General features: G+C 40.8%; 2 protein-coding genes and 1 long non-coding RNA gene across 4 annotated transcripts in view; 1 reads left to right on the forward strand and 2 right to left on the reverse strand.

Annotated features, from left to right (window-relative positions):
• The window catches only part of LOC309540724, a 333,626-nt gene that overhangs the window by 46,210 nt on the left and 262,773 nt on the right, over nucleotides 1-24,643 (forward strand). The gene's annotated exons all lie outside the window — the stretch shown is intronic.
• Nucleotides 613-13,722, reverse strand: MGARP (mitochondria localized glutamic acid rich protein). The gene is made up of 4 exons (XM_082238381.1): nucleotides 13,526-13,722; nucleotides 11,308-11,411; nucleotides 7,298-7,403; nucleotides 613-3,189 (listed from the first exon to the last, which is right to left on the reverse strand). The coding sequence occupies exons 1-4, from the start codon at nucleotides 13,602-13,604 to the stop codon at nucleotides 2,948-2,950; spliced, it is 531 nt and encodes a 176-aa protein (XP_082094507.1). The 5' UTR covers nucleotides 13,605-13,722; the 3' UTR covers nucleotides 613-2,947.
• Nucleotides 16,668-24,575, reverse strand: NDUFC1 (NADH:ubiquinone oxidoreductase subunit C1). Of its 2 annotated transcripts, none has more exons than XM_082237786.1 (5): nucleotides 24,469-24,575; nucleotides 21,711-21,805; nucleotides 19,388-19,491; nucleotides 18,461-18,545; nucleotides 16,668-16,884 (listed from the first exon to the last, which is right to left on the reverse strand). In XM_082237786.1, exons 1-4 carry the CDS (start codon nucleotides 24,558-24,560, stop codon nucleotides 18,480-18,482), a joined length of 357 nt encoding a protein of 118 aa, XP_082093912.1. In that variant the 5' UTR covers nucleotides 24,561-24,575; the 3' UTR covers nucleotides 16,668-16,884; nucleotides 18,461-18,479. The 2 variants fall into 2 exon arrangements, with proteins under 2 accessions (XP_082093912.1, XP_082093913.1); XM_082237787.1 differs by having other exon boundaries at nucleotides 21,711-21,948; nucleotides 24,469-24,570.

Consider the following 24,643-nt stretch of genomic DNA (forward strand, 5'->3'; position numbering starts at 1 on the left):
CCCCATACACATTACACACAGACAAGCAATGAAAACTGGACTTGTGACTAAACTTTGTTTCTGGACAAAATTCACTAACACTGTTCAGCTCAACAAATCGGGACCACAAATCACAGCTCAAGGTTGGTTTGTGAATCTCGGGGTACTTTCGTTGCAGTTTGCTGTTAGACTAACTTGATAATAGCATCAATTATAAAAACTCAACTATTATAAAAAAAACCTTTGTGAGTGGCAGGATGCCACATAGTGTCACATGAGTCCAACAGATGCCCAGTTCTGACAACCTCTGATGCTAGACTTGGGTCAGAACCATGTTTGTAGCAGAGGGATCTGCAATTTCTACACTATTCAGCAGGCAAGCCAATTTCAAACTGAAAACGGTTAACCTATTAAAGCTCTGTGGAATACTGCAATATATACTGCAAAGTTTCCTCGGGTACCCATATGCATACATTTATAGAACTGCACCCTTTCACTGTGTGACACCATACTAAATATTATCCTGTTACAAAAATAGTTCGTTTTTAGCAGATACTGGAATCTGTAGAAACATAATAGACATAAACATAATTCAAGGAAGCACTACAGGTTTCACAAGAATGCAAACAAAAATTGTAAAACAAAATCCTTTATTAAGAGGTAGGCAAGACACCGATTTCAGCATTCTGTTTCCCTCTATCATTATTCCATGTGAAAATGATCATAATTAGGAATTCAGATCTTCAATTCTGTTAATACAAAATATTTCAGTGCAATACTACATTACGACTGTGCTTACTAATTGTTGTTCCAACTATATGTGTGGGGAAAGGTGCTTCCCCCTCAAAAGTTGAAGGAAAATTTGAGAACCCCTTTATTTTGCAGCTGAAATAAAGCAGCTATATTTCTATCTGATCTCCTAATGTTCTTAAATGAATTTAGCAGTTCCATTTGGAGACACAGTAATGGAAATCACCTATGTTAAAAAACAAAATTAACTTAAGTTTATTGTGCCAACTTGAGTACTTTTACACATTAAAACTGGAATTTCTCCAACTCTGCTTGTGGTTGTTCACTTGTATTGCTTATATTTAATTATATTATATCATTATATCATTGTTTTTATCCCATTCTCTTCAGCATCGGAAATAGCAGTGTGTGCACATTATGCACACAAAGCTATTTCTGGGAAGCCAAATCGGCATTCTCATGAAGCCAGGGGAAAGCCGCAATACAGTAGCAGACAATTATTTCCATCTATAAGGTCTGGAGTTCAGCTGGCTTGCCCCGTTCACAGCATTTCAAGCTTCATGGCTGTGGAAAACTTGACATCCCAGTTAGTTATTGATAAACAAAACTAAGCTAGCTAGATAAATATAATGCAGTTATTTACATAAAATGGGACAGTTATGTTGCAAGAATGTAAAAAGTCCCAAACAGACTTGGAAGTTTGGTTGGGAATTTCTACCGCAGGAAGGTTGTGGGGTTTTTTTTAATAAAAAAATGTAATTTATGTATTGCATTTATATCCCACCCTTTTCTCCAAGGTGCTCTAGGTGGCATACATGGTTCTCCCCCTCCCCATTTAATCCCCCCAACAATCACCCTGTGAAATAGGTTAGGCTGAGAGGTAGTAGCTGGCCCAAGGTCACCCAGTGTGCTTCATAGCCAAGTGGGGATTTAAATCCTTCTCCTCTAAGCTCCACCCATTCCAATTCTTTCTGCGGTCTCCCAAGCCAATTTCCATACTCTTCCAGAGGACCCCTAAAAACCTCCAAAACAGATTTTGGGGTGGTACAGAGTGCTTTGGGTATTTGCAAAAATCACCTCCCCACCCCCTTCCCTCTGGCAAGAGTGACTTGTCCAAATAAGGCTTGCTTTTATAAATTATTTAAGATCAGGTCTTTTTAACTGCAGCATCACCAGCAATGACAAAACTGAACTCACGTTACAAATTACTTAATGATGGATACAAGTCAGATGACTAAGGGGTGTGCTGGTACTATAGAGCCGTTCCTAATAAAGCCCTATGTTTTATTCATCTAGTTTTTACCAGTTTAATACTGAAGGCATTATCTGTGATTAAGAGAATGCTGAACAATGTCAGGTTCCACTGTCCACTACATAAGACAAAGAGTTGCAAGTAAATATATTTCCATGGCCAGCAATGAAACAGAGCCTAGAATGCATTCATGTTACTCACTTCATGGATTGCAGCCATCAAAATTATTTTGGAATGGTCTTATTTGGTCATTGTTTTTAGGGCTAATCAGAAATCACATTCTCATTCTTTGCATAACGAAGTCTGAAAAGCACTCAAAATTATAGGTGGTATTCTCTGCTTGTCTCTACTCAGAGTAGAAACATTGATGTTAATGGACATGTTTAACTTGGGTTCATTCGTTTCAAAGTATCTACTCTGAGTGAGAGAAGCATTGAATACAACCCTCCAAATAATGGATGGTTTTGGAAATACGCCAAAAATAATGATAATGTTGTTGGTTTTTTAAAAAAAAATTATTCAGAAGGGAAATGGATTTGGCAGCAGAAGAAAACCACACAAGATTTTGTAATAGTAAATATATTTCTAATGGGCCAAAATGCCTCTCTACGCATCTTACAGCTTGTGCATTTAGGAGGGAAAAAGCACACTGAACTGCACTCAATTCTATTTATAACACACGCTCTAGGCATGTTCAGCTATTTCTTCTGGACAAAACCAGGAGCCTTCTACCACAAATGGCAAATTAGGGCTCCTTCTTCCAGAAATATTTTGCAACAAACTACCTAAAATAAGTTGTATGAATTAAAGTTGGAAACTGCAGCTGAAATCACATCTCCTTTATATTAAAATTTAATTAAGGTTTTAAAATACAAGTTTATTCCGTGTGGAATACTATGTTAACGCGAGCAAAGCAGTGCTTCCTGTGATACAAGGTAAAATGCCTACAGATTTCCATTTGTAATGTTAACCTTGCGTTTGGGCTGCCTCTGAGCTGGAAGGAGCATCTTGCTCTTCTTGCACACCAGAGGATGCCTCTTCAACAGGCGATTCGTCTTCTCTCTGTGCTTCTGCTGATTCTGTGTGCTTTTCATTTTGCACTTCGGATTCACCAGTAGTTACTGCTGCAGTCTCTTCTTCAACTGCATCCTTTACTTCTTCACTTGCATCAGTAGTTTCGTTTGCTTCTGTTTCATCGTTTTCTAAGGCTTCATTTAACATAACAGAGAAATCATGAAGCAGAAACATGCGATGTGAAACAGGTTAGCCTGTTACCTTGTTAATATGTGGAAAGAATATATAGCACGAAGCAAAGGATTACTATGAAATACATAACAAAACAAACAGAAACATGCTACGATAACAGAATTATAAATGTACAGCAGTTAAAGACTGCAGCCATTGGGAGGGAAATGGCAAGGATGCCATTGAAAAGAGGCTCAGTTCATGTTCATATTATATGTTTAATATATGAATGATATTATTAAAGCCAACCTTAATAGGCTGCTATGTTTAGAAGCTGCTGCGGAGCATAGTATCATGCTATAGAGCTTCAAATTAAGAAACAACAAAAACAAATCTGCTCAGGCCACAGGTCAAACTATACTATCACCTGGATGAAAGAGCAGTTTGTGTATGCAGGAACAGTACTGTCATACTTGAAGTCCTGAAATGCAATGAATTCTCTGTCCTTTTCACCTGGAGGAAACGGCTCTGCACATTCCTTCTACTGAAGTAGACCGCGAGCCAATCACTTTGAGGGTTTTTGTTTTTTTACAAGCAAGCGGTATAGAAATAACAAATAAATTGTAGGTTTGATGTGAATGTTTAAACTGCTGCAAACGTCAAAAATACCAAAATGCAGGAATAAGACCAAAATGCAGGGATCAGACAAGTGCTATTTGTGAGCCCAGCTTTCCCCCGTTCATGAATTGCGATTCCATTATTATCCGTCTTTTTGCAATAAATGCTGAAGTCCACTGAAACAGAAATGCATGCCCCAGCCTAGAAACCAGAGGACATGTTTTCAAACTGGGATTGTAACATTCTAGGTAAGAAGGCGTGCAAATGAAGATGTAATTGAACAGGCACAGCACCACACAGATGAGAACAGTGACCCACAAGCTTTGTTAGCTGACAGACAGCAGCCCAACTGGCAAACAAAGCTGAGGAGAAATTAACAGACAATGACATGCAAAGATAGGTATGTGAACAAAGGGAGAGAGACACTGTCAGGTTTAATAATGATTGGCTACAAAGAATATAATTAATTATTTGATGTGATCAAAACATCCAAATATTATCTAAGTTTGTACTGAGAAGTAGGTATTTCGTTTAACTTTGATAGTAACATGAATAGGGACAATTATTTTAAGTTTTTGGTTTACGTCACATCATTCTCTTATGTATTGGTATAGCAATGTGTTTTTAAGACTTGAATAAACTGACTTTTTAAAAGATCCAACTCATCTTTTTCCTGCTAAAACAGAGACCATACTACCCAACTGTGTCTCTCTATGGGATATAACAAATTTCTAGAAAACTAACCTGTTCACACAAAACACAGATTGACAAGCAAGATAAGTATTCAGGACCCTTTATTGGACAGTCAATTACAAGTGTATTAATTCAAAACAGCCAGTGTCTTAAGAGTGCCAAGTTATCTTCTATAGGATGTATTTAAGTTGTGTCTTGGCCTTGAAAAGATATAATTATTGGGGAGTATTCTCACAAAAATGGAGTTCTATAAGAGATGGTTTTCTCAAGTTTGGCTGCGAAGTATACAACGATGGACTGTCCTTAAAAAAATTAATTCCTCGGTTTTGGAAAGATTTCCTTTGTATTTTATTCTGAAAGTGTAAAAGCAGAGGAACAATTAGAAAGATTTAAATACAACCTTTCTAGTGCAAGAAAGATTAATACAGCAATGGAGATCAGAAACAAGATTAAGAGAAGGAAACAGAAATTGGAACAAGAAATTGCATGAACACACTCAGAAAACTGCAAAAACTGGAAAGTTAGCATACACTATAAACACCATTTTGGAATTTTGCAGGTTATTTCTATTAACATTTCCCCATTCAGTTCAATGTCAAAGAGCTGCTTCATGACAAAAAATCATGGGTTTGCCTTTGAGTGCACACCTAACAGGAAGCTTCGGCATGCAGTATTTTTTCTGTGATACCCATGTTTGTCACATACATTTTACAATTTTGAGTGTACTCTTAACACATTATAGGTGTACAGCTGAAAATATATTACGTGTGAAATAGCCTAAAGTCTTCTGCTGAGAGGTTAGAGGTTTTGTCTATTTTTTTTAGTAAAGTATAGAACAAGTTATGGGTTTTCCAAATCATAGGTGAATTTGAAAGGCATCACAATATTTAAAAACTTGAGGGAAATCTAATGCTTGCTTTTCTGAATGTTTCATTTGTTAAAGATAATTTAAGCATACAATTTAGATGGAGGTAAGGTCATTTATGAAAGGCAATAAAGGGCCAGGGAAGGAAGAATATCTAATACCCTGCATTCTTCTCATGACAAGGCACATGAAAAGAAGGCAGAAAGACAAGAAGAGAGAAAAATAGCATGTAACGTATGAATTAATGGTTTTCAAAACCCAAACGTATTACTCAATATAAATGTTAAAAAAGGGGGTGGGGAAAAAACCAGGTCAGGTAAATGCAATTTGATTGCATTCATTGCGTCTAGGTAGGGGAAAGAAAAGCAGCTACATGTGTTGGGTGAGATCCAACAGTGCACATTTTTCAGAGAACAGAAACAGTTGCGGGAACAGGTACTCCCTGGAGGGTTTTAGGGGACCCTTCAGAAAAGATTTGAGGTTCACAGGGGGCTGGAGAGAGGAGGAAAGGAAAAAGAAGCGTGCTCATGTAACAGTGGATAGTGCCCAGGTAGTCTGAGGATGCGTTCAGTGGCTGAGCTGATAGTTATTTGTAATGTCTAGCCCTGTAACTGCAATCTTAGGCAGCAATCCTTTGCATACTTCCCTGGGAATAAGTCTCACTATACACACACAAAACTTATTTCTGAATAAATATGCACAGGAGCAAACTGTTTAGAATTTAACTGTGTTGGAAGTACTATTACATTAACTTACTAGGCAATCCTATACATGCCTACTTAAAAATACATCCTATGTAGAGCTTACTCTCAGGAAACTGGGTATAGGGTCACAGCCTTCTAAACATTCCTTCATCCCTAAGATGAAACAGCTTCCATCAAAGAAACAGATCCTAACTTGCGGACTATTCAGTGAGATTAATTAATAGAATTTCACATTTCTATATACTCAGCAGCACTATCTTAATGATCCTTCGGTATGAACTGTATGAGTGAAAACATGTTGGTTCATTACTGAGTTAAGCCACAGTTCAAACTGAGTTCCATCTATATACCTTCTTAGTTATTTCATACTGAAATATTTTCATTTATTTAAAATATTAAGCAAATTATAGACATAAAAGCAGTCATTTCAGGAAGCCATTTGGCAGTGCTCATTTAGTTATAATAAGCAGTACTAGAGAACAATTCCCTGGGTTTTGTGTATAGAATTTCCCCCATCAATGACTTAGCTGAGCACTATATTCAGAGTTTTCTGAAATTCCTGAGCCATCAAGCTGCTGACTGACTGGAATTATGATCTCAAACAAAACCACTTTTGTAATTTTAGTGATATGAGTTCTGTATTTAGTTATCTTTCACTAAACATTCAACCTTCAGTGCTTTATATTTTTTCTCTGTGATGCTTAATGAAATCTTTTTAAAAAAAACAACAACAACCCCAGACTATGTGTTACATGAACTGAATCACTTTCAGGAATGTCTTTGCATTTTCTTTGCAACAAAATGATCAAATGTATCTGAGCAAACTAACAATCATGGGTGTAGCCAAGTGCGGCAGCTGCCCCCCCCCCCCAAATCATGTAAATCAATAAAAATACTTAACTGAAGTTCTTGGGGCCCTCAACATAAAGTCTGCCTCCTTAACATAAATCCTGGCTATGCCCATGGTAACAGTAGCAATGTATGCATACGTAGCATATAAACCTTGCAACCAATAATATTCTAGACCCAGGAGCCATTAAATTAGAACCATTGTAGTCCTGTCAAAAATAATTAAACTAAACAGAACTCTGATACATAGCCATGTAAAGTCTAACATAAAGTTCAACAGATTAGCAGCTTCTATATTTCCACCCCTACTCCTATCTTTGCTGTTTTAAAAAACAAAACAAAATGTCCTTAAGACAATTAACTTAGAAGTATCATTTGTAAATGCATAAATTCTCAACTTACACTGAGGAGGCCACGGTTTTGGTTTCCATTCTGCTACAGTTCTTTGCTGCATATCACTGATACGTTCGTTGTACCTGGATTTGTCAGAAGTAACCGTTCTGTAGGCCTAAAAATAATAATTGCACTTATCTCCATATGCCAAGACTGTGTTCTTTGCTTTTCCTATTAATGTTTATAGTTTGCAAAAATAATACATATCATCAAGGGGGGAAATGAACCAAATCCCACATAATCTGTAGCTCCACCCACTTCCATTTAGGGAATGCTTGCAATGTCAGAACATGGGACAGAAAAAACAAACCAATAATCTATACAAAACTGTTCACATAAAGTTCAGGTGGGGGGGGGGAAACAATTGTGACATTATTGATCAAGGGACAGGTGGGGGAAATGACTACATAGCATTCCAGATTATAATGTGGAGGTGGACTTCTACCACTTTCTTTGTACTTATAAACATAATCAAGTTGCACCAATCAATGAAGAATGTGTCTTTCTTATATTCCATGTAAGACTCTCAGCTTTTACTAACTCTTCCATAAATGCAATAAATGCAAAACAAAAACACTGTGCTACAAAGATCCAACTTTTAGATCTTTCTAGTGCTTACTCCAAGGCTAGTTTCTAAAAGGCCTCTTAAGCACATGGAAACACTGTTGTGCGTATATTTAGTCTCCAAATATCTCATACTCTGATTTGCTCCTCTCTACTAGATAAAGTGTCCTTTCTTTTTTTTACTAGTTGGCTTCTTGCACTGCGTTAAAGTCACTTTCCAAGGTCTCCCAAATGCCAGGATTTGCTTTTCAGCCAACATGATATTGGAGAGTTTTTTTGAGTAAAATGTATAAAGATCGCAGTGAGTATTTTTATATATAAAGGTAAAGGTAAAGGTACCCCTGCCCGAACGGGCCAGTCTTGACAGACTCTGGGGTTTGTGCGCCCATCTCACATCTATTGGCCGGGGGCCAGCGCTGTCCGGAGACACTTCCGGGTCACGTGGCCAGCGTGACAACGCTGCTCTGGCGAGCCAGAGCCGCACACGGAACGCCGTTTACCTTCCCGCTGGTAAGCGGTACCTATTTATCTACTTGCCCCCGGGGGGTGCTTTCGAACTGCTAGGTTGGCAGGCGCTGGGACCGAGCAGCGGGAGCGCACCCCGCCGCGGGGATTCGAACCGCCGACCTTTCGATCGGCAAGCCTTAGGCGCTGAGGCTTTAGCCCACAGCGCCACCCGCGTCCCTTTATTTTTATATATAGGCTAGCCTTTTTAATGAATAGGGTCAGATTAAACATTAACGATCAAACGTAATTGCTTATAGCCAAAAGCCACTGCAAACCAGGAATAAAATAAGGACAAACACAGGTCATAAATAAAGATTAATAAAACATAAATAAAGATTAATAAAACATATAAACTCTGTCACCAAAATACAGTATATGAATATATGTATACAAACACAGGAATGTTAATAAATTTCCTTTAATAGGTTAAAATGAGAGATAAAAATATATAAATTAAACTGTAACACCCTATTCTAGCTTTATAAAAATTATATCAAAGTATTTAAGGTTTGATTAAAGCCCTCTTCAGAATATTAAAATCAGATGAAATGATCTATTAATTAGAGTCAGATTCAAAGTTCTATTAAGAGCGACAACACATTGACCTGGCTTGCATATCACGCTAAGCCAAGCCATGGCTTAGCAAAAATGTATAAGCTCTCAGGCAGCAGCTGCTTGTTTTGCTGCTGCACTCAGCTAAGCGATGGTTTCATATGTTATATGAGCCTGGGGCCTCTTGGGCACCTGGGGCAGTGCGCCCAGGAGCGAGGCGAACCACCCATAGGGGTGGGACAGGGGGCGCAGTGCCCATAGGGACGGGCGGCACCCATAGAGACAGGACGGGACACATGGTGCCCATAGGGATGGGGAGAGTGCCGCAGGGCCTCAGCCACCCTACAGCTGGGGGGGGGGAGGCAGTTGGCAGACAGTGTGGAGTCTGCGGGCGCCAGAGACACGTGGCTTGGGCATGCTGCAGGCCCCACGGTGAGTGCCGCCTGCCGTTTTGTCACCCCCCCAGTGGTGACACCCGAGGTGCACCTACTGCACCCCCTGGCTATGCCCCTGAACCCGGGCTCATGAGTTAGCTCTGTGGACAAACCATGAACTAGTGGACTAGTGCTTTCAGTTCATGGTTAGTCTAGAGAGAGCTAACCCATGGGCCTGAGCTCATGGCATACTAAACTGAGTCTAACTCCTCTTGTCTCTGAGTTTTATTGGCGTAACTCAGAAGATAAGCCATTTTTGGCAGCACAACAGCAGAATGATGGGTGAGGATCTCCTCTCCGAAAGCTTGCACATTTTCACTAAGCCATGGTTACTACATTAAAGGTAAGGTTAAGGCAATGTAAGACTGTTGTTTGTATTTTATTTTCTGTTTGCTTAAACAGGTAGAAATGCTATAGTATAACCTTACAAAAAGTTTTATGGCATATCTTCTACTATTTATTTAGCCAATGTTTGCGATAACATTTTGACGACTAGTGTTATTTTTGTAATAAAACTTATGATAGCAATAAACAATAGTTAAACAAGCACTGCTTTTCAAACATATATTACTTAGAATTAAGCTCTATTGATATCATTTCCAAGTTCTGAAAATCAAAGCCGAAATGTGTAGCAACTAATGAATATTAGACAAAGAAAACTGAATGCTCGATTCAGCTGGTTAATCTAATAGGTACTAGTTAGAAGAGATTAATAACATATTTACTCTCTCTGTGTGTAAATATTAAAATATTGCATTCCTGAGTGGTGGGAAATAGTACAAAGCTCATTTCCTTTGGTTGGAAGAATGTTTTGGTGTCCATTTACTACATTTACATATTGAGAAGGTAGAACAGGTAGGATCAGTCAGTAGGAACAATCAGTGTAAGCATCAAACTATACATGACAATGAGTTCATGCAGCCTTTTCTCCGTGATTTTTTATGTAGGTTTGTTTTGTTACACAATCCATAGCTATGGATGATACAATCTTAAGTTAAATAGCTGCATGGGATTGGGGAGCATAACTATCCCCAGCATCAACACACATACTTGAGACTGCAGGCTCTTTGAATTCATCATATTGATCAAACAAACTTTACAATTATTATTATTTCTAATGCCCATCTTTGACACGAAGACTATACTAGAACTGCTACTGACATTTGCTTCCAATTTCCAAGAAAACTTTTATTGGAAAACTATCCTAAAACTCATCTATTGCTGTGTATTGCTTGACATTTAAGATATGTCTAATATTAACTTTAAGTTGTCATCATTGAAGTAAGAAGGATTTACTTCTAGTAAATGTGCATAGCCTTGGCCTGTAGTTCTAGTATTTTCTTTCTGGGTAAATCTAGTTTTGCAGTCTGCTTTGACAGGAAAATGTGCATTAATATTACTGCATTATAGCAATAAGCAGAAACAAGTCACCCAACCCCAGTAAAGACTCCAGCTTTAGTGGTTTATCATCAAAAAGTTATTTTGGAATGGAGCACTCTCACAATCATTACTTATTTTTCCCCTTAAAATTTAGACATAAATTTAGTCCATAAAATAAGAGGTGAGCGACTTGTTGCCTCTCCCCATTTGTTGTTGAACTCCAGTTCCCATCAATTCCAGCCATCATGGTCAGTGATCAGGTATGATGGGAGTTATAGTTCAGCAATATCTGGAAGGCTGTAAATTCCCACCTCTGCCGTAAAATGTTGGATTAAACACTTGACTTTTGCAACACAACCCAATGCACGTCTACCCAAATCCCATTAGTTCAATGGGGATTATTTCTAGGTAAGCAGGTATGTATAGGATTTTGGTCTCAAAGTCAGCAGCTTGCTACCAGAAAACATTGTAAGCAAAGTTCCAACTTAAATTTTGGTTTGACTACATTATCATTTCTTTATCCTGTTGAGAAGATTGAGAGTTTTTGGACAGTGTAAACAGATGTGTAAAGAAAGCACTCACTAAAAAACCTCCTGCTGCAGTAGCACCAGCAACGAGCAGATAATAAATAAAGTTCTCCCCAGAAGATCCAGGAACGCTTCCAGATGACATCTGGCGGAAAGGTGCTTCAAAAACGAAAGCTATAATATTAGTGATAATACTAAAAACACAAAACAAAACAGTAAGCTCAACATGCTGTGATTGAGATAATCTAGAGATCTTTTTAAAGAAATGTATCAGCTACAAATCTCATAATGTAAGATAAAGACAGGATCAATAGTTCTTTCGATCATACAAATCCACTGTTGCACTTAGCATTTTCATAAGTTATTGGTAATAGATCAAACCGACCTATTAACAGGAGAAGCAGTTGTTAACGTTGTCCAGAGCCTTTCCTAATCCTACCTGGAGACACTGAGGTCTTCAGCATGCAAAACATGTACTCTACCACTGAGCTAGTCTTTCCCCATAACAACAACATGATGTCCTTTCACATGAGAAGGTGAATCCCAGGAAAAGATTCTACACCTGATGAATGGCACAGAGTAACCAGGTAATACAAAGTGGAAATATAATTTTAAGATATTCTTAATGTGGACTTGAATATGCTGACCAGAATGAAGTTTAAGCCAGGTGTTCATTTGTTTTTTGAATGGGGCATGATAAATCAGTTGGTTAGAGCACGGTGCTGAGAACACCAAGGTTGCAGGTTTGATCCCCGTATGGGATAGCTGCATATTCCTGTGCCGCAGAGGGTTGAACTAGATGATCCTCAGGTTCTCTTCCAACTCTACAATTCTATGATTACGCAAATGTTTTAAAAAGGATAGACATGGATTTTTCTCCCTTGCTCCAAAGAGTTTCTCTAGTCTAACCATCATGTCTTGAAATTAATAATGTAAGATACCTGAGGGCCTCATCACACAGTCCCTACCGCAATGCCCCATATAAGCACTCCTGTGGCGTTTTTTCAATCAATAAATGGTGCAGATGTAAACTACATTGTTTTGGGAGAATTGTGGCATCTTCTTTCAAGACAGAACTTCTGCTACTGCATTCCTACATTACACAAGTCACACTATTATATAACTAGGAAAATTGCAAAGTCATGTGGAATATGGCCATACACTCCTATTTGATGTCAGTAATGGGGCTACAAACTTCCCCTATCCCACTGCCCAGGCCATTTCTTAACATGTGTATAGCATTTTAAGTATATGCTTGTCAAACCTAATAACAAACAAACAACGGAAGCACCAATCTGACTCTTGCCAATTTACAAAACTTTCAGGGAAGAAACCATACTGCTTGGACAAAATATCCTCAAACACAGTCATCTGTGCCACTGACACCCTCGGTATTAAAGAGCAGTGTGGCTACCTCACCTGCAGCACAGCTAATCCGAATCCATCCCCTGAGGGCAAAACAGACTACTAGACATAGATCTGGCCTAGTATAACCAGTGTACAGCCCTTAACTAGCAGGATCCATCATTCTAACCTAGAAAGGCCCAGATCGATCCTCGCGGATAAGAACGTACACTGTGCAGATAGAGGACGGATTATTTTATGAGCAGAATCAGCAAGTTCTCGCCAGTCTGTGCTACCTCAGCCACATTCACATGCCCAATAAGAAGGGAAAGCACCAGCCCTTTATTCATTTTTTTCGGGCTCTCCCTCTCCAACACCCTGCGCCGTTTTCTCTCCCTCCAGCCTGAATTTCTGTCAGCTGCTTACACACTGGCCCGGCCGGGTGTGTGTGTGTGATTCTGGTTGTCATCTTTTCCCCTCCGGTAAACAGTCCCAACCCTGTTCTCCACTAGTCAAAATAACTTCGGAAGGGAAACAGTAAAACCCAAGAGGCTCTGGTGGCTTTCTTCTCCTCGCACCCCGGGCTTAAGGTGCTGCTGCTGCTGCTGCTGCCCCGCCGCCAGGAAGAGCCTCCTGGGTCTCGCCGGCGCCGAGGGGCTGGGCGAACGCGAAGCGGCTCTCCTGAGCGCCAGGAGCCGCGTCCTCTCGGCTCCCCTCCATTGCCTCAGCGCCGTGACCTTCGCGTCTCCTTTCCCAGGCAGCCAACGCAAATACCGGCGCCCTCAACCTCTGCGCGCCCTCCTCGCTCAGCAGAGCCACGCGGCTCGTCTCCAGCCCCCGCTCCTCGCCTCGGCGTGCTTCTGAGGGGCTTTTTCGAGGGCGCAGCCACGCGCGCGACCCCTCCGCCCCCCTCCCCCCCCCAAACTCACCCTGTCCGCGGACGAAGGGGGCAGCCCCTTGCGTGAGGCGGCGGGCCAGAGGGCGCCACGCGAAGCTGCAGAGGTGCATGGTGGCTGCCGCGCAAGGGTTCGCCTCGTCGCCTGGAGAGCTTTCCCTGTTGGGCGAGCGAGCGGACAAGAGTGACAGGCGGAGACGCGGGAGAGACGGGGAAGAGCGAGGCGGCGACGAAAGGCGAGACTTCGGCCAATCCAAGCGCGCGCGGCTCCGCCCTGCCTGAGTGCGTGCGTGCGCTCAGCTTGCCCTGCGGCTCGCTTCAAAGCGGTACCTTTTCGGTGCTGGCCTAGCCCCCCAGGGCGGTGGGGACCTGCGAGGGGGCGGGAGTCTTCCCCGCTGCCCCCTCACCTTCAGCGGAACAGCCTCGACTAGGACAACGAGAAGGGCCTGCAGAACTGGGGAAGTGGGAGGTGCTGGAATGCGTCTGCTGCAGGAGGCTTTTGCCCAACGGAGCGCACGCACCCCATGCATGCAAACCGCGCCCCAGGACGCCAGTGGCTTGACAGTATTTGCAGAATTGGAGCTTAGCTGTGTTTTGTATGTAACTTGGGGGGCATTTAAGACGGGTGGGTAAGTGCGGTTTCCCACGCCCACCCCCAAACTGGCTGGAAAGGGGGCCCTTTCTGCCTTAAATAAAGGTGCAGCCCCAGGATTTCTTCCCCTTTCCTTATTACAAGGAAGTAGCTGCACGCGCTCACACCCCAATATTGGCACCTCAATAAACTGGCGAGACAGGCCAGTGCTGTTTAGCTAGGATCATGGTAATATACGTTAATTTGAGGTAGGACCGAGCTCTAACCAGTGGCGTAGCATGGGGGGTGTAGGGGGGCTGGCCGCACCGGGCGCAACATCTGGGGGTTAGGGTTAGGGGGCGCAAATTACTTGCCTTGCCCCGGGTGCTGACAACCCACGCTACGCCACTGGCTCTAACCCATTTGCAAAGCTGAGTGTTGTAATGTAAAGGATTAATAAACAGTAGTGTCTCCGAGCACCATGTTTTCATCACCCCGAATGAGCAATTTGAGCTGCTCCCCCATCTTGGCATTACAAGGGTGGACCAGGCTAATATAGCACTTTTCTTGTCACTAAAAATAGGGGGAAGCTTGCAACCTTGCTGCAAGTCCTTTGTCTGACCAGAGTACCTCTGTTCTGTTTTAAAATGGTCATGGCTTATAACAGAATTTCATAGTAAATGAGATTCTTAATCTCAGGGTCATGGATTCAAGCCCCGGGGTTGGGCAAAATATCCCTGTATTGCAGTGGGTTGGATTAGATGATACTATGAAACACCATTTATGTGCTTGGCCTTAAATTCCAAGCCAACTTCCCCAGGTACACATGACTGCCTGCAGCAGCTTTCCTGGACCCCTTCCCCCACTGAAATTAGGCTTGAATGTATTCTGTAGTTGCCAGTCAGTAGAATGGTGAGTGTAGAACCCACAACCATTTATCCAGTTTCCAAATGAGCTATAAAAGAAACACATTTCACATAATGACATTTTTTATTTAGTTGGCTTTCGTTCCCTCCACTTCTTCAGAGGCTAGTTGTTTTATCTATCATAGAATCATAGAGTTGGAAGAGACCATAAGGGCCATCGAGTCCAACCCCCTGCCAAGCAGGGGGTTCTTAGTGTTTTTAGTGGTTCTTATTTTTATCTAAGTGGCCTCAAGTCCCATCAGGGGAAAAATGTGGAGTATAAATAAATTATTTATTATTATTTATAATAATTCTCTTACTTTAATATATGAAAGCATCTCTTAGTTATGATTTTTTCACACTCAAAAATATAGAATTTGAACAGTCATACTACAAGAAGTAGGAAATGGGAAGAGAACAAAAAACATTGCAAAAAATTCTGCTAAATGCCTGTAAAATAACATGTGCCTATAAACCTTCTAGGAAACCTTCAAATGAATCAAAATAGATTCTTAAAAGTACTGAGTGTTTGCATTAAGTTGCCATCCTATGTATGGTAATCTGGACCTCAATTAACTGAGGATTTAATTTTGCATAAGCATGCATAAGATTGTTTTGCATAGCTTCTACAGGATGGCATGACATGTACAAGAAGCCACACACAATGCTGCAGATTAATGAATATAAAGGAAGTTATGACTGAATAATGTGACTAAGGCTGCAATCTTATGGTCTCTGGGGAGGTTCTGGTGGACACAGAATGCTGTGGATCCCCGTCTGCTAGAAATGACATGCCTTCAGAACAGAGGGAGTGGGAAAGTATTCCTACCCTAGAGCTGGAATACTTATTTTCTCTCCCCTTGGGATCAATGGGAAGCAAAATATTTTTAAAAATAACCTAACAAAGGACAAATAAAGAAAAGGAAGCATCACATTAGGAAGGGCTGTTAAATAAATTTGGAAATACACAAGTGAAATCTAGCCAATTTATTTTAAATTACAATGCCAGTTTGCCTTGCACTCTTTGAAAATATAGTAGTGTGACACAGCCAATTATCTTCAGCTTGAAAAGAAGAGGCGTAGAAATGTGCTGTAGGTGAATCAACCTTGAAATATAACTTAATTCAAGAATCCACTCTAATTCTAGAAACAACTCTTGAGAATATGAAATAGTAGTGTGGATGATCCACAAGGAAAATGAATCATCCACTTGCTGTGAAAGTATTACATGTTGAGGAAATATTTAGGAATACCCTCATAAGATTCTTATACATTTTTTAAAGAGGAACAGAGGAGTCCCACCGCGGTTGACAAGAAATGAACAGGGAAACTGTTAAATAATGCAAAGCTGAAGAGTTGAACCAAATTCCAATATATCCCATATATTCTGCTTATGCTCTTTATTACTGCACTGTTACTCCAAGTAAACAATGTAAACAAGCAGCAGCATCTTCTCATATGATCTGCAATTAAGCCATAGCTACAGTGGCAGTAGCCTCAAAGTTTTGATAGTAAATATAATTAGGGTTGCTGTTAATGAACAAAAAATGCTGAGAAGGAACACAAATGCTAATATGCACAACTGAAGTCAGTAAATTATGTTGCAATTCTACATACCTGTGAGACAAAGTCCTACTGAGTTCAACATACAAGATTGCAATGTCATATGTTATTTTTCTATACAAAATAGGGACAGCACCTTTTTTTTTTATTGAATATACTTTATTTATAGCCTTTAGAAGCAACCATGTGAAGCATAGAGATTTCAACCACCTTCCATGCTTTCTTTGCTTTATTTCAGGAAAATTAGAATTAGTTTGGAGTTAATCCAACAACCAATGGGTTATCTACTAACACAAAAATATCCTTGTAGACTACGCATTGGCTGTAACAGTTTCTATGGAGACCATCTTCAACCTAGAAAAGAGAGGAGGTAATTAAGCCATACTATAAGACTGTACAGGTGCAGTCTTTACATGGCCCACAGGGTATTTTCAAAGTCAGGAAACATGACAGTCTTACGGATTTTGATGCAAAATTAACAATGGGGAAAGTGATTGCGTAACCCTGCTTGAGTACTCTTGGTCTGTCTCTTTTGTCACAGAAAACTAATAACTAAGTGCCTAATGTGACTAAGTGACTGATGATAGTTAATCAGATAAACAGTATTTTAATCAATATTTAGTCTGTTAAATAATCGCAAGCTGCTAAAGTAGAATGTGATTACTTCAGCTTAAAAGCCAGGAACATAGTAATAGGGAAACAATGGACAAAATACCAGGATTAATGAGTTTGCTATAGAAACAGTGTAATGCTGAACTGAGCAGCATGCTATGCCTCCATCCATTCCATGCTGTCAGCAGAGTACTGCACAGGGACTGTGCTATGTGAATGTCCAGCAGGCAATCTTTAATGAAAATAGCAGTGTGTTTGAGAATTTGCAGAATGCAAACCGTATCACAAAATCAATCATTTGCATCTCTCAAAGGTGCAGCAATCATCATAGCTGTCCTGCTTTCTGCTCTTTAGTGGGAGATGACAGAAGACAAGGCCAAGAATACATATTTACACATCTATAATTAGCAGCTGCATGGCTGCTAATAATACAATGAAGAAGAGTCTGTCTTCTCCTACTGTCCTGTCATTTAAAACAATGGGGAACAGGAGCTCTGAGCAACAATTGAGAATATAATGTAGCCTACATTTGGATATAATGATACACAATTGCTTTTTATTGTAAGAATGAGCCCAGGTGAGCCTCAGGCTCATGTGTTCTCCCACAGGCACAGTTGGCAAAATCTAGCTTCAACTTATAATTTTGACTAATCATAGGTTAGAAAATCCTGAAACATGGTTAATCTTAACTCTGGTTAATTGAATCAAGCCAGGTTCACACCCCGTGGTTTAAAACTGGTCTGCTTCAACTAACCACAACTTGCCATGGTTTAGACATATCACTAAGCTTGTGATTAACCAAAATCAGAAGTGAAAGCTTCCAAACTCCTCCATCTCACATGACAAAGAAGAGTGAAAGGAAGAGTAGAGGAGCCTGAGGCTTCCCTAGGCTCATTTTCATAATTATAAACCATTAGCATGGTTTACCATTATGTTGGAATGCAGTCATTATATTTTATGGTAAGGACAAAGTCTTGGATGTGGAACTAAAGAGTGCAGGGCAGATGGGGAAGTCAACCATTAGTTGGCGCCATAAGAAGTACGGTAACTTGGACAGATCACTTATCACTTAACTTAAAAACAGCAACACAATAAGCAGACCAAGGTACTTATTTTGAAATATAGCAGAAATGTAATACTTTTAAAGAAACAAGTCAACTAGGACATTAAAAAAACTGAAGAAAACAGCAATAGAGTATTAATGACAAAACTGCAACATTTGTGATCTCTGCTGTTCACTATAGGCATTATATAATATAATTATATAAACAAGAGCAACCATTTCCAGAAAAAAGTGAGGTTTATAGCTTTATTTTACCATAATTTTGGCACCTCCATTATGAACCTCTCTCTGCTTTTCGCCTTTCATATTCTGCTTGATGTTCATTATGCTGCTTTAGGAGCTAAAAAATAAATACACATGGGTTAAGAGCATGAGACATGCAAAGTCAAAATGATTATTTTAGGGTGGACAGGCATTAAGTGATCAGTGTTAAGGGCTGATCTGAAACCATTTGATTAATTATACATTCAAAATTAAATATTTATTATTGCAGGGGTAGGCAACCTTTTTCAGCTTGAAGAATATATTCCTTTGTGGGGAACCTTCTGGAGGCTGAGTGGGAACAGAGTGGGTGTAAATTTTAGTTTCCAATTTATAAAGCTGTAGCAAGAACAGTTTACTCATTCTTATACTTTGAAATGCTAAATAATGAATTTCCACTCATATAAACACTTACAGTGGTCTAATTTGCACATCATAAAGCTAAGCCACACTTTATTAAACTATGGCTTATGATTACTGTGCAAACCTTGCTCAGGTTTAACTATAGTTTGCCAAGAAAACAAGATCTGAAGACACGATTTCTTGGTTTATAACACTCATCTTGTTTTAATTATGGCTTGGGATTTCAGCACTATGGTTTGCCTGGCCGCTCACCAAACAAGAATAGCTGGGAAACAAACCAACTTTAGAAGAAAAAAGTAATGGTTTGACTGATCATTCATGGAACAACTTGTGGTTAACTTGTGATTTGTTAAACAAACAATGACTTGGTATATGTGCAAACCAAGCCAATCAACAATGTGCCTTGAATGTGGAACTGTAATTTTTCAAATGATTAGTAATTAGTGGACCCAAACTAAGAATAACGTATTATCACATTTCCTTTATTGACAAAAGTAACTGACTAAGGAACAGTTACTTTGAAAATAGTGCTAATCACATCCACAGTATAATTCTTACCAGCACCCATATTGCTATTGAGGAACCAAATGTAAGGGCAACTTTAACCCAGTTCGGTCTGCTTATATCATCAGGCTGTGCCCTGAATGCAGAACGAGATGGTTCTGAAATAAAGGAATTTAGAAACATGTTAGTTCTGAGACAAATTTTTGGAGGAGAGAGCGAGCAGTTTACTTATGAAAAGGGGCTTTCACTGAATTCTGGTGGAATAATTCTTCAGTCAGTCATTGATCACCTTGACTTATAAGAACAGTGGCAGAAACTGTACAAATTGGAACTGTTCATTCCATATGATGAATTGACATCGTAGCAGTTACTATATTTGTAATTAATATATTTGTAATTAATATATTTGAATTAATATTTGTAAAGAATAGCACAGCAATGTGGTAACATTTTTGTGTTAAAGGAAAGAATGGATTTTGTCTAATGGGGATGGAACAGATAATAGGAAAGGGTTCTTTTAGCAATATCAGGGCAACGAAAGAGACAGTATTAAGCGCTGATATTTTAATATTCAGTATTTCAGGAGACAACTCTAGTTGTTCCCAAATGTCTCTGTTTCAGTCAATATAGACCAAGTCACTGTTCTTTTTGACTCGTTCATTGTGGCTTGCTTGCAAAAAATATTTTTCATTCTAAGGTAGGCTATGTTTTCAAAACCAATCTACTGCTATCTTACAGTTTCAGTATTATGCTACTTTGTTCCCACTTAATTCACCCAAACCCTGAAAAGATTTTTTTTTAAGCTTTAAGTTCTTTTATAGACAAAGCACCAATACATGCTTTGTTTCAGTCACTTCTTATCTCCACACAAATCATACTCTAGAGGAAAAGTAAACATGGCAAGGAAGAAGAAACATCCATGGAGAGGATTAGGGAAGACAAGAGTAAAAATGGTATTTGGGAGCAGGTGCAGGGAAGATATGACTAAAATAGTTTATTGTATTTTTTAATGGCTGTCTAATTATCAGAGAGGAGAGGTAAAGAACCGAGTTCATTTGGTATTAAGAAATAGCACATGCAAATGCAACACACAAGAACTGCTTTTTAGCATCAGACCATCTAGCCCAGCCTTCTCCAACCTGGTGCTCTCCAACTGTTTTGGACTACACTTCCAACAGCCTCTGCTACTGCTGTATCATTAGTTACTTTGGGGATCAGCAGATTTCAGACAGGTCAGATACACTTTCTTTGTTTACTGGAACCCAAATACATACCAAATACAGCCAGAAACAAATGATGTATCTATAGAGTTACAAAAGAGTGCCACTTGAGCACGTTCCGAGGTTAGGAATTTGTTTTCAGTAAGGGAACGAAACTGAGCTAAGAGTCCTTTCACACAGAAGTCTGCTCCTGGTTAGCTGCCTTAATTTTAGCAGCCTAGTTTAGATGCAAAAAGTGTTTTGCTGTTGCTATTTTTAAGACAGTTGACAGGTAGAAAGCCTTGTCAAATACTGCAGGTCACCCAGACAGCTACCAGTAGATCCCAATCTACCTTCTACCCACTCTACCCTACGCTGACTCTCTAGGACTGAGGTTCCCAACGTGGGGCACATGCCCCACAGGGAGGCAATTTTATTTTTAAGGGGGGGGGGGCAATTCGAGAATGAGTTATAAACAGTTAATGGCATTTTAGGCTTCTTCCACGTGAACAGGAGTTCACTTGTTGAATAAGAAGAATTATATGGGGGGGGAGGGAATCAGGATTTTAGAGATGCTTAGATGGGGCATGTTGGGAACTACAGCTCTAGGATCTCTGGCACACATCTTTTTCAGTTCTACTCTTCGAAGGAAACTTTCGGGACTCAGAAAAAAAGTACTGTAAAACGAAATAACGCGTGCATTGAACCAGCTACTAAAGAAATAACATACGAGCTTCTTACAAGGAGCTTGTAAGAAACGGAAAATTGGGCGGGGTGTGAAAGTTTACAGAAGGAAAAGGGTAACTGATGTCCATTCAGCTCATCCACAGCGGCCCCCGCAACCCTAACAATAACAATAACCCCTGCAACAATAACAGCGTTATCGCCGATGCTGCAAGGCGATGCTGTAGCCCGCCGCTATGGGGCGCCACTAGCAGTTTGGGCACGAAAGGCCCAGGCCATCCAAACTCACAGCAAAGAATGGAGAGTGGGAAACAGATGGGGCAGGAAAAACCAGCAGACCCTGAAGGTTACACGTAGGAGACTCGGATGAAGCGCTCCCACGTTCGTTCAACGAGGGTGGTACTGAGGAAGGGCTGGTGGGGACATAGCTCATTCCTCTGTCCCGCCCAGGTTAGGAAAAGAGAGGGAGGTCCACTGGGGCCCCGGTGACTCACCTCGGATCGGGTTGCCTGATAACCGCAAAAACCTCCGCGCAACCTGCAAGGGCGCCGCCATGTTGTTTTGCTTCCTCCTCCTCTTCGCAGGTTCCCTGAGCGACAGTGCGAACACGCCAATCAAACAGCGCTAGGGGCGGGGCTTCTTAACTGATCCGGAAGGAGAGGAGTCAAGCAGGGAAGGCGCCCCCTCCTGGTCACATGGCCGTAGGTAGAGGCTGCTTCGGAACGCTCTCCCCTATAAACATACAGTACATTAAGTCAGACGCTGGCTGAGCAGCTACGAAACTGCCTTTACATCAATCAGTCATGAGAGTTGTGGGGAGATAGTAGAGCATAAAAAAACTCCGTGGTTTTGTGTTTCCGTGACTTTAGAACACTGCGGAAGCAGCATGCTAACGTTAGAATTTTCATAAATAAAAGTAGATATTATTCTGCCTTTATCATGGCATTCCTTATGTAGGATGTTGTAATTAACAGCCGGAAGGCTGTGCCAATCGGCCACTTGTGAGAATTTCGACAAAATTGTACAATAGGTTATGAACTTTAATAGGTGATTGTTTCAGAACAAGTGCTGTAGACTATGAAGACAAGTAGTCCATATCTCAAATATACAAGATTTCCACTGAAACCCGTGAAAGATGAATGTTTCTGTCAGAAGCTTTGGAAAGTACTGCAACCTGACATGCGGGTACTCAACAGCCCACTTTCAGTATTACTGTCTTAGATCTTACTGTTGTGCTTCATACCTTAAGAGTGTAATCCATACAGGTCTACTTAGAAGTGTTATGTTCCATTGAGTTCAATGGGACTTACTCTCAGGTAAGCACGTACAGGATTGCCGTCTGAGACAGTCCAATTGCCTGGACTGCTATTGCTATTTATGCCTGGCAATAAGCCCCCACTGAACTCAGTGGGAACTCTGTCTGAACATGCACAGGGTTGCGCTGCAAAGCTACATGCAATTATATGCACATTTATCCTCGGAAAAAGCCCCACAATAGGACTTACAGTGAATAACATTGGCCACACTTAATTTCTAATTAAACAGCAAAGACAGAAAAGCCATTTGTCAGCGTTACATGCAAAGTTTCATGTCTATGAAAAGGCGGTTCCTTGCAATCTGAAAATTGTCTGTCATCCTCAGACCAATTTACTGTTTCTTAATAATTGCAATGATGTGCCAAAGGCTAATGAGGCATTGCTATTGTTGCAGGAAGGCAATATCACAAACTGGTTCTTCCAGTGCGTTGAGTTTAACATTGCAAGAGGTCCATCAAGAAGCGTGTGTAGGTGTGGAAGCGGAACTTGGTTCTTGCAGGGATGACAAAAGAGGAAGTAAGCAGACAGAGGTGAGAGAGAAAAGAAGTGTAAGCAACACATAATTAAGTTATGGAATTCACTGCCACAGGATGTGAAGATGGCTTCAAAAGGGGATTAAACATCAAATGGCTTTTAACATTGACAGCTACACAAAATCTTCAAGTCTTTATACCTCTAAAGGTATACAGCTATGGACCTTCCTTGTCCTTGCAGCTTTTCTCCAGGATGCAGAACTCATCACTATATTTTCAGAAAATATAAGAGGAGGAATCTGAGGACCTCCAGATGTTGCTGAACTACAATACCCATTACCTCTGACCACTGAACATACTAGTGGGCAGAGTTGAAGCCCGGTAACATCTGAAGGGCCACGGATGCCTCATCCTTGATTATAATGTCTTAAATAATATTCTAGAAGTGTTTACAGTAGAAGTACAGTTCCTTGTGTTCAAAGCTTTTGATGTACCATACGTTTTCAGGACTTCCCAGAAACATCTGGGCTGGCTACTGGTGGAAACAGGGCTGTGGGCTCCATGGGACTTTGTTCTCCTTGTGTTAAGCATAATTTAATCCTAATATTAAGCTTGCCATTGTGGTTTTCATTTGTGTAGCATATCCTGGATGAACATGAAAATTGGCACTTAGTGCAGAAACAAATATATTTATATAGAGTATAGATCATGAATGATATTTATTTCATAGAATCATAGAACCATAGAGTTGTAGAAACGGAAGGGATCCCGAGAGCCATCTAGTCCAACTCAAGAATCTCAATCATAGTGTGATGATGTCAACAACATTACAACCCTTGTGGCTATTTTGATTTTAATGGGCTGATACACAAAGCCAAGTTACATGGCACAGCTTTTTAGATACAATATTTCCAAACCGCTTCCAAACGTACTTAAAGTCGACACAAACAAAATAAATGTACAGTATAGTTGTTTATAAGACTAAATGTACAGTATTTTTGTTCATAAAGAAACCCCCGTGGGTTACAACCACCACCATGTAACCACCAAAGTAAAACAAGTGACAAAAGTTTAGATGACTATACAATTACTGCCACTGTGGATTTTTGGACTAATACTATGCCAGCAGGTATTCGGATTTCTGTAGTGGTGCCCAGAAATCTGCCTCGCGCCACTCTAGGGACCATTCCCTTCGCCCCTGTTGAACAATTCACAGTACTACCCATGTCTCTGGAGAAGCTCATGGGGGACGTACTCTGACAGTAAGTCCCGCCGCGTTCTCAGCTAAGTGGCTGCAGGACACCAGCCCCGGGCTGCTGCGCTCCTGCGCTCGCCTACCTGCTGAGCTGCACGCGACTGGCAAGCTTAGTAAGCATCCCGCTCACGCGCCCGCCCCCCCGCCCCGCGCAGGCGCACTCCCCCAACAGTTCCCAGCGGGAGAGTGCTCTCATTTCTCAACTTACCTTGTAGGGGCTATTAAGCCTACATAGAGAAAAGAGGGCGAAGACGTGAGGCGGCAGAGGAGGTGGCGGCGGCGGACGGGGTCGTGGCGCATGCGCGCGGGGCTCGGTGACCCGGCTGGGGAAGCCCTCGGCGGCGGCCATTTTGGCGGCGCCTCCTCTCTCTCCGGCCTGTTCA

This window comes from Podarcis vaucheri (assembly GCF_965113315.1).
Source record: "Podarcis vaucheri genome assembly, chromosome: 9".
NCBI lineage: Eukaryota > Metazoa > Chordata > Lepidosauria > Squamata > Lacertidae > Podarcis > Podarcis vaucheri.

Excerpts from the sequence above, each read along its gene's own strand:
- MGARP (XM_082238381.1), bottom strand. The coding sequence starts at position 13,604 with ATGCACCTCTGCAGCTTCGCGTGGCGCCCTCTGGCCCGCCGCCTCACG. Across the intron at positions 7,404-11,307 it reads CTGCAGCAGGAGGTTTTTTA|GCCTACAGAACGGTTACTTC; the intron begins GTGAGTGCTTTC and ends TATTATTTTTAG. Across the intron at positions 3,190-7,297 it reads AAAACCGTGGCCTCCTCAGT|CCTTAGAAAACGATGAAACA; the intron begins GTAAGTTGAGAA and ends TGTTAAATGAAG.
- NDUFC1 (XM_082237786.1), bottom strand. The coding sequence starts at position 24,560 with ATGCGCCACGACCCCGTCCGCCGCCGCCACCTCCTCTGCCGCCTCACG. Across the intron at positions 19,492-21,710 it reads ATCAGGCAACCCGATCCGAG|AACCATCTCGTTCTGCATTC; the intron begins GTGAGTCACCGG and ends CCTTTATTTCAG. Across the intron at positions 18,546-19,387 it reads CAATAGCAATATGGGTGCTG|CTCCTAAAGCAGCATAATGA; the intron begins GTAAGAATTATA and ends TTTATTTTTTAG.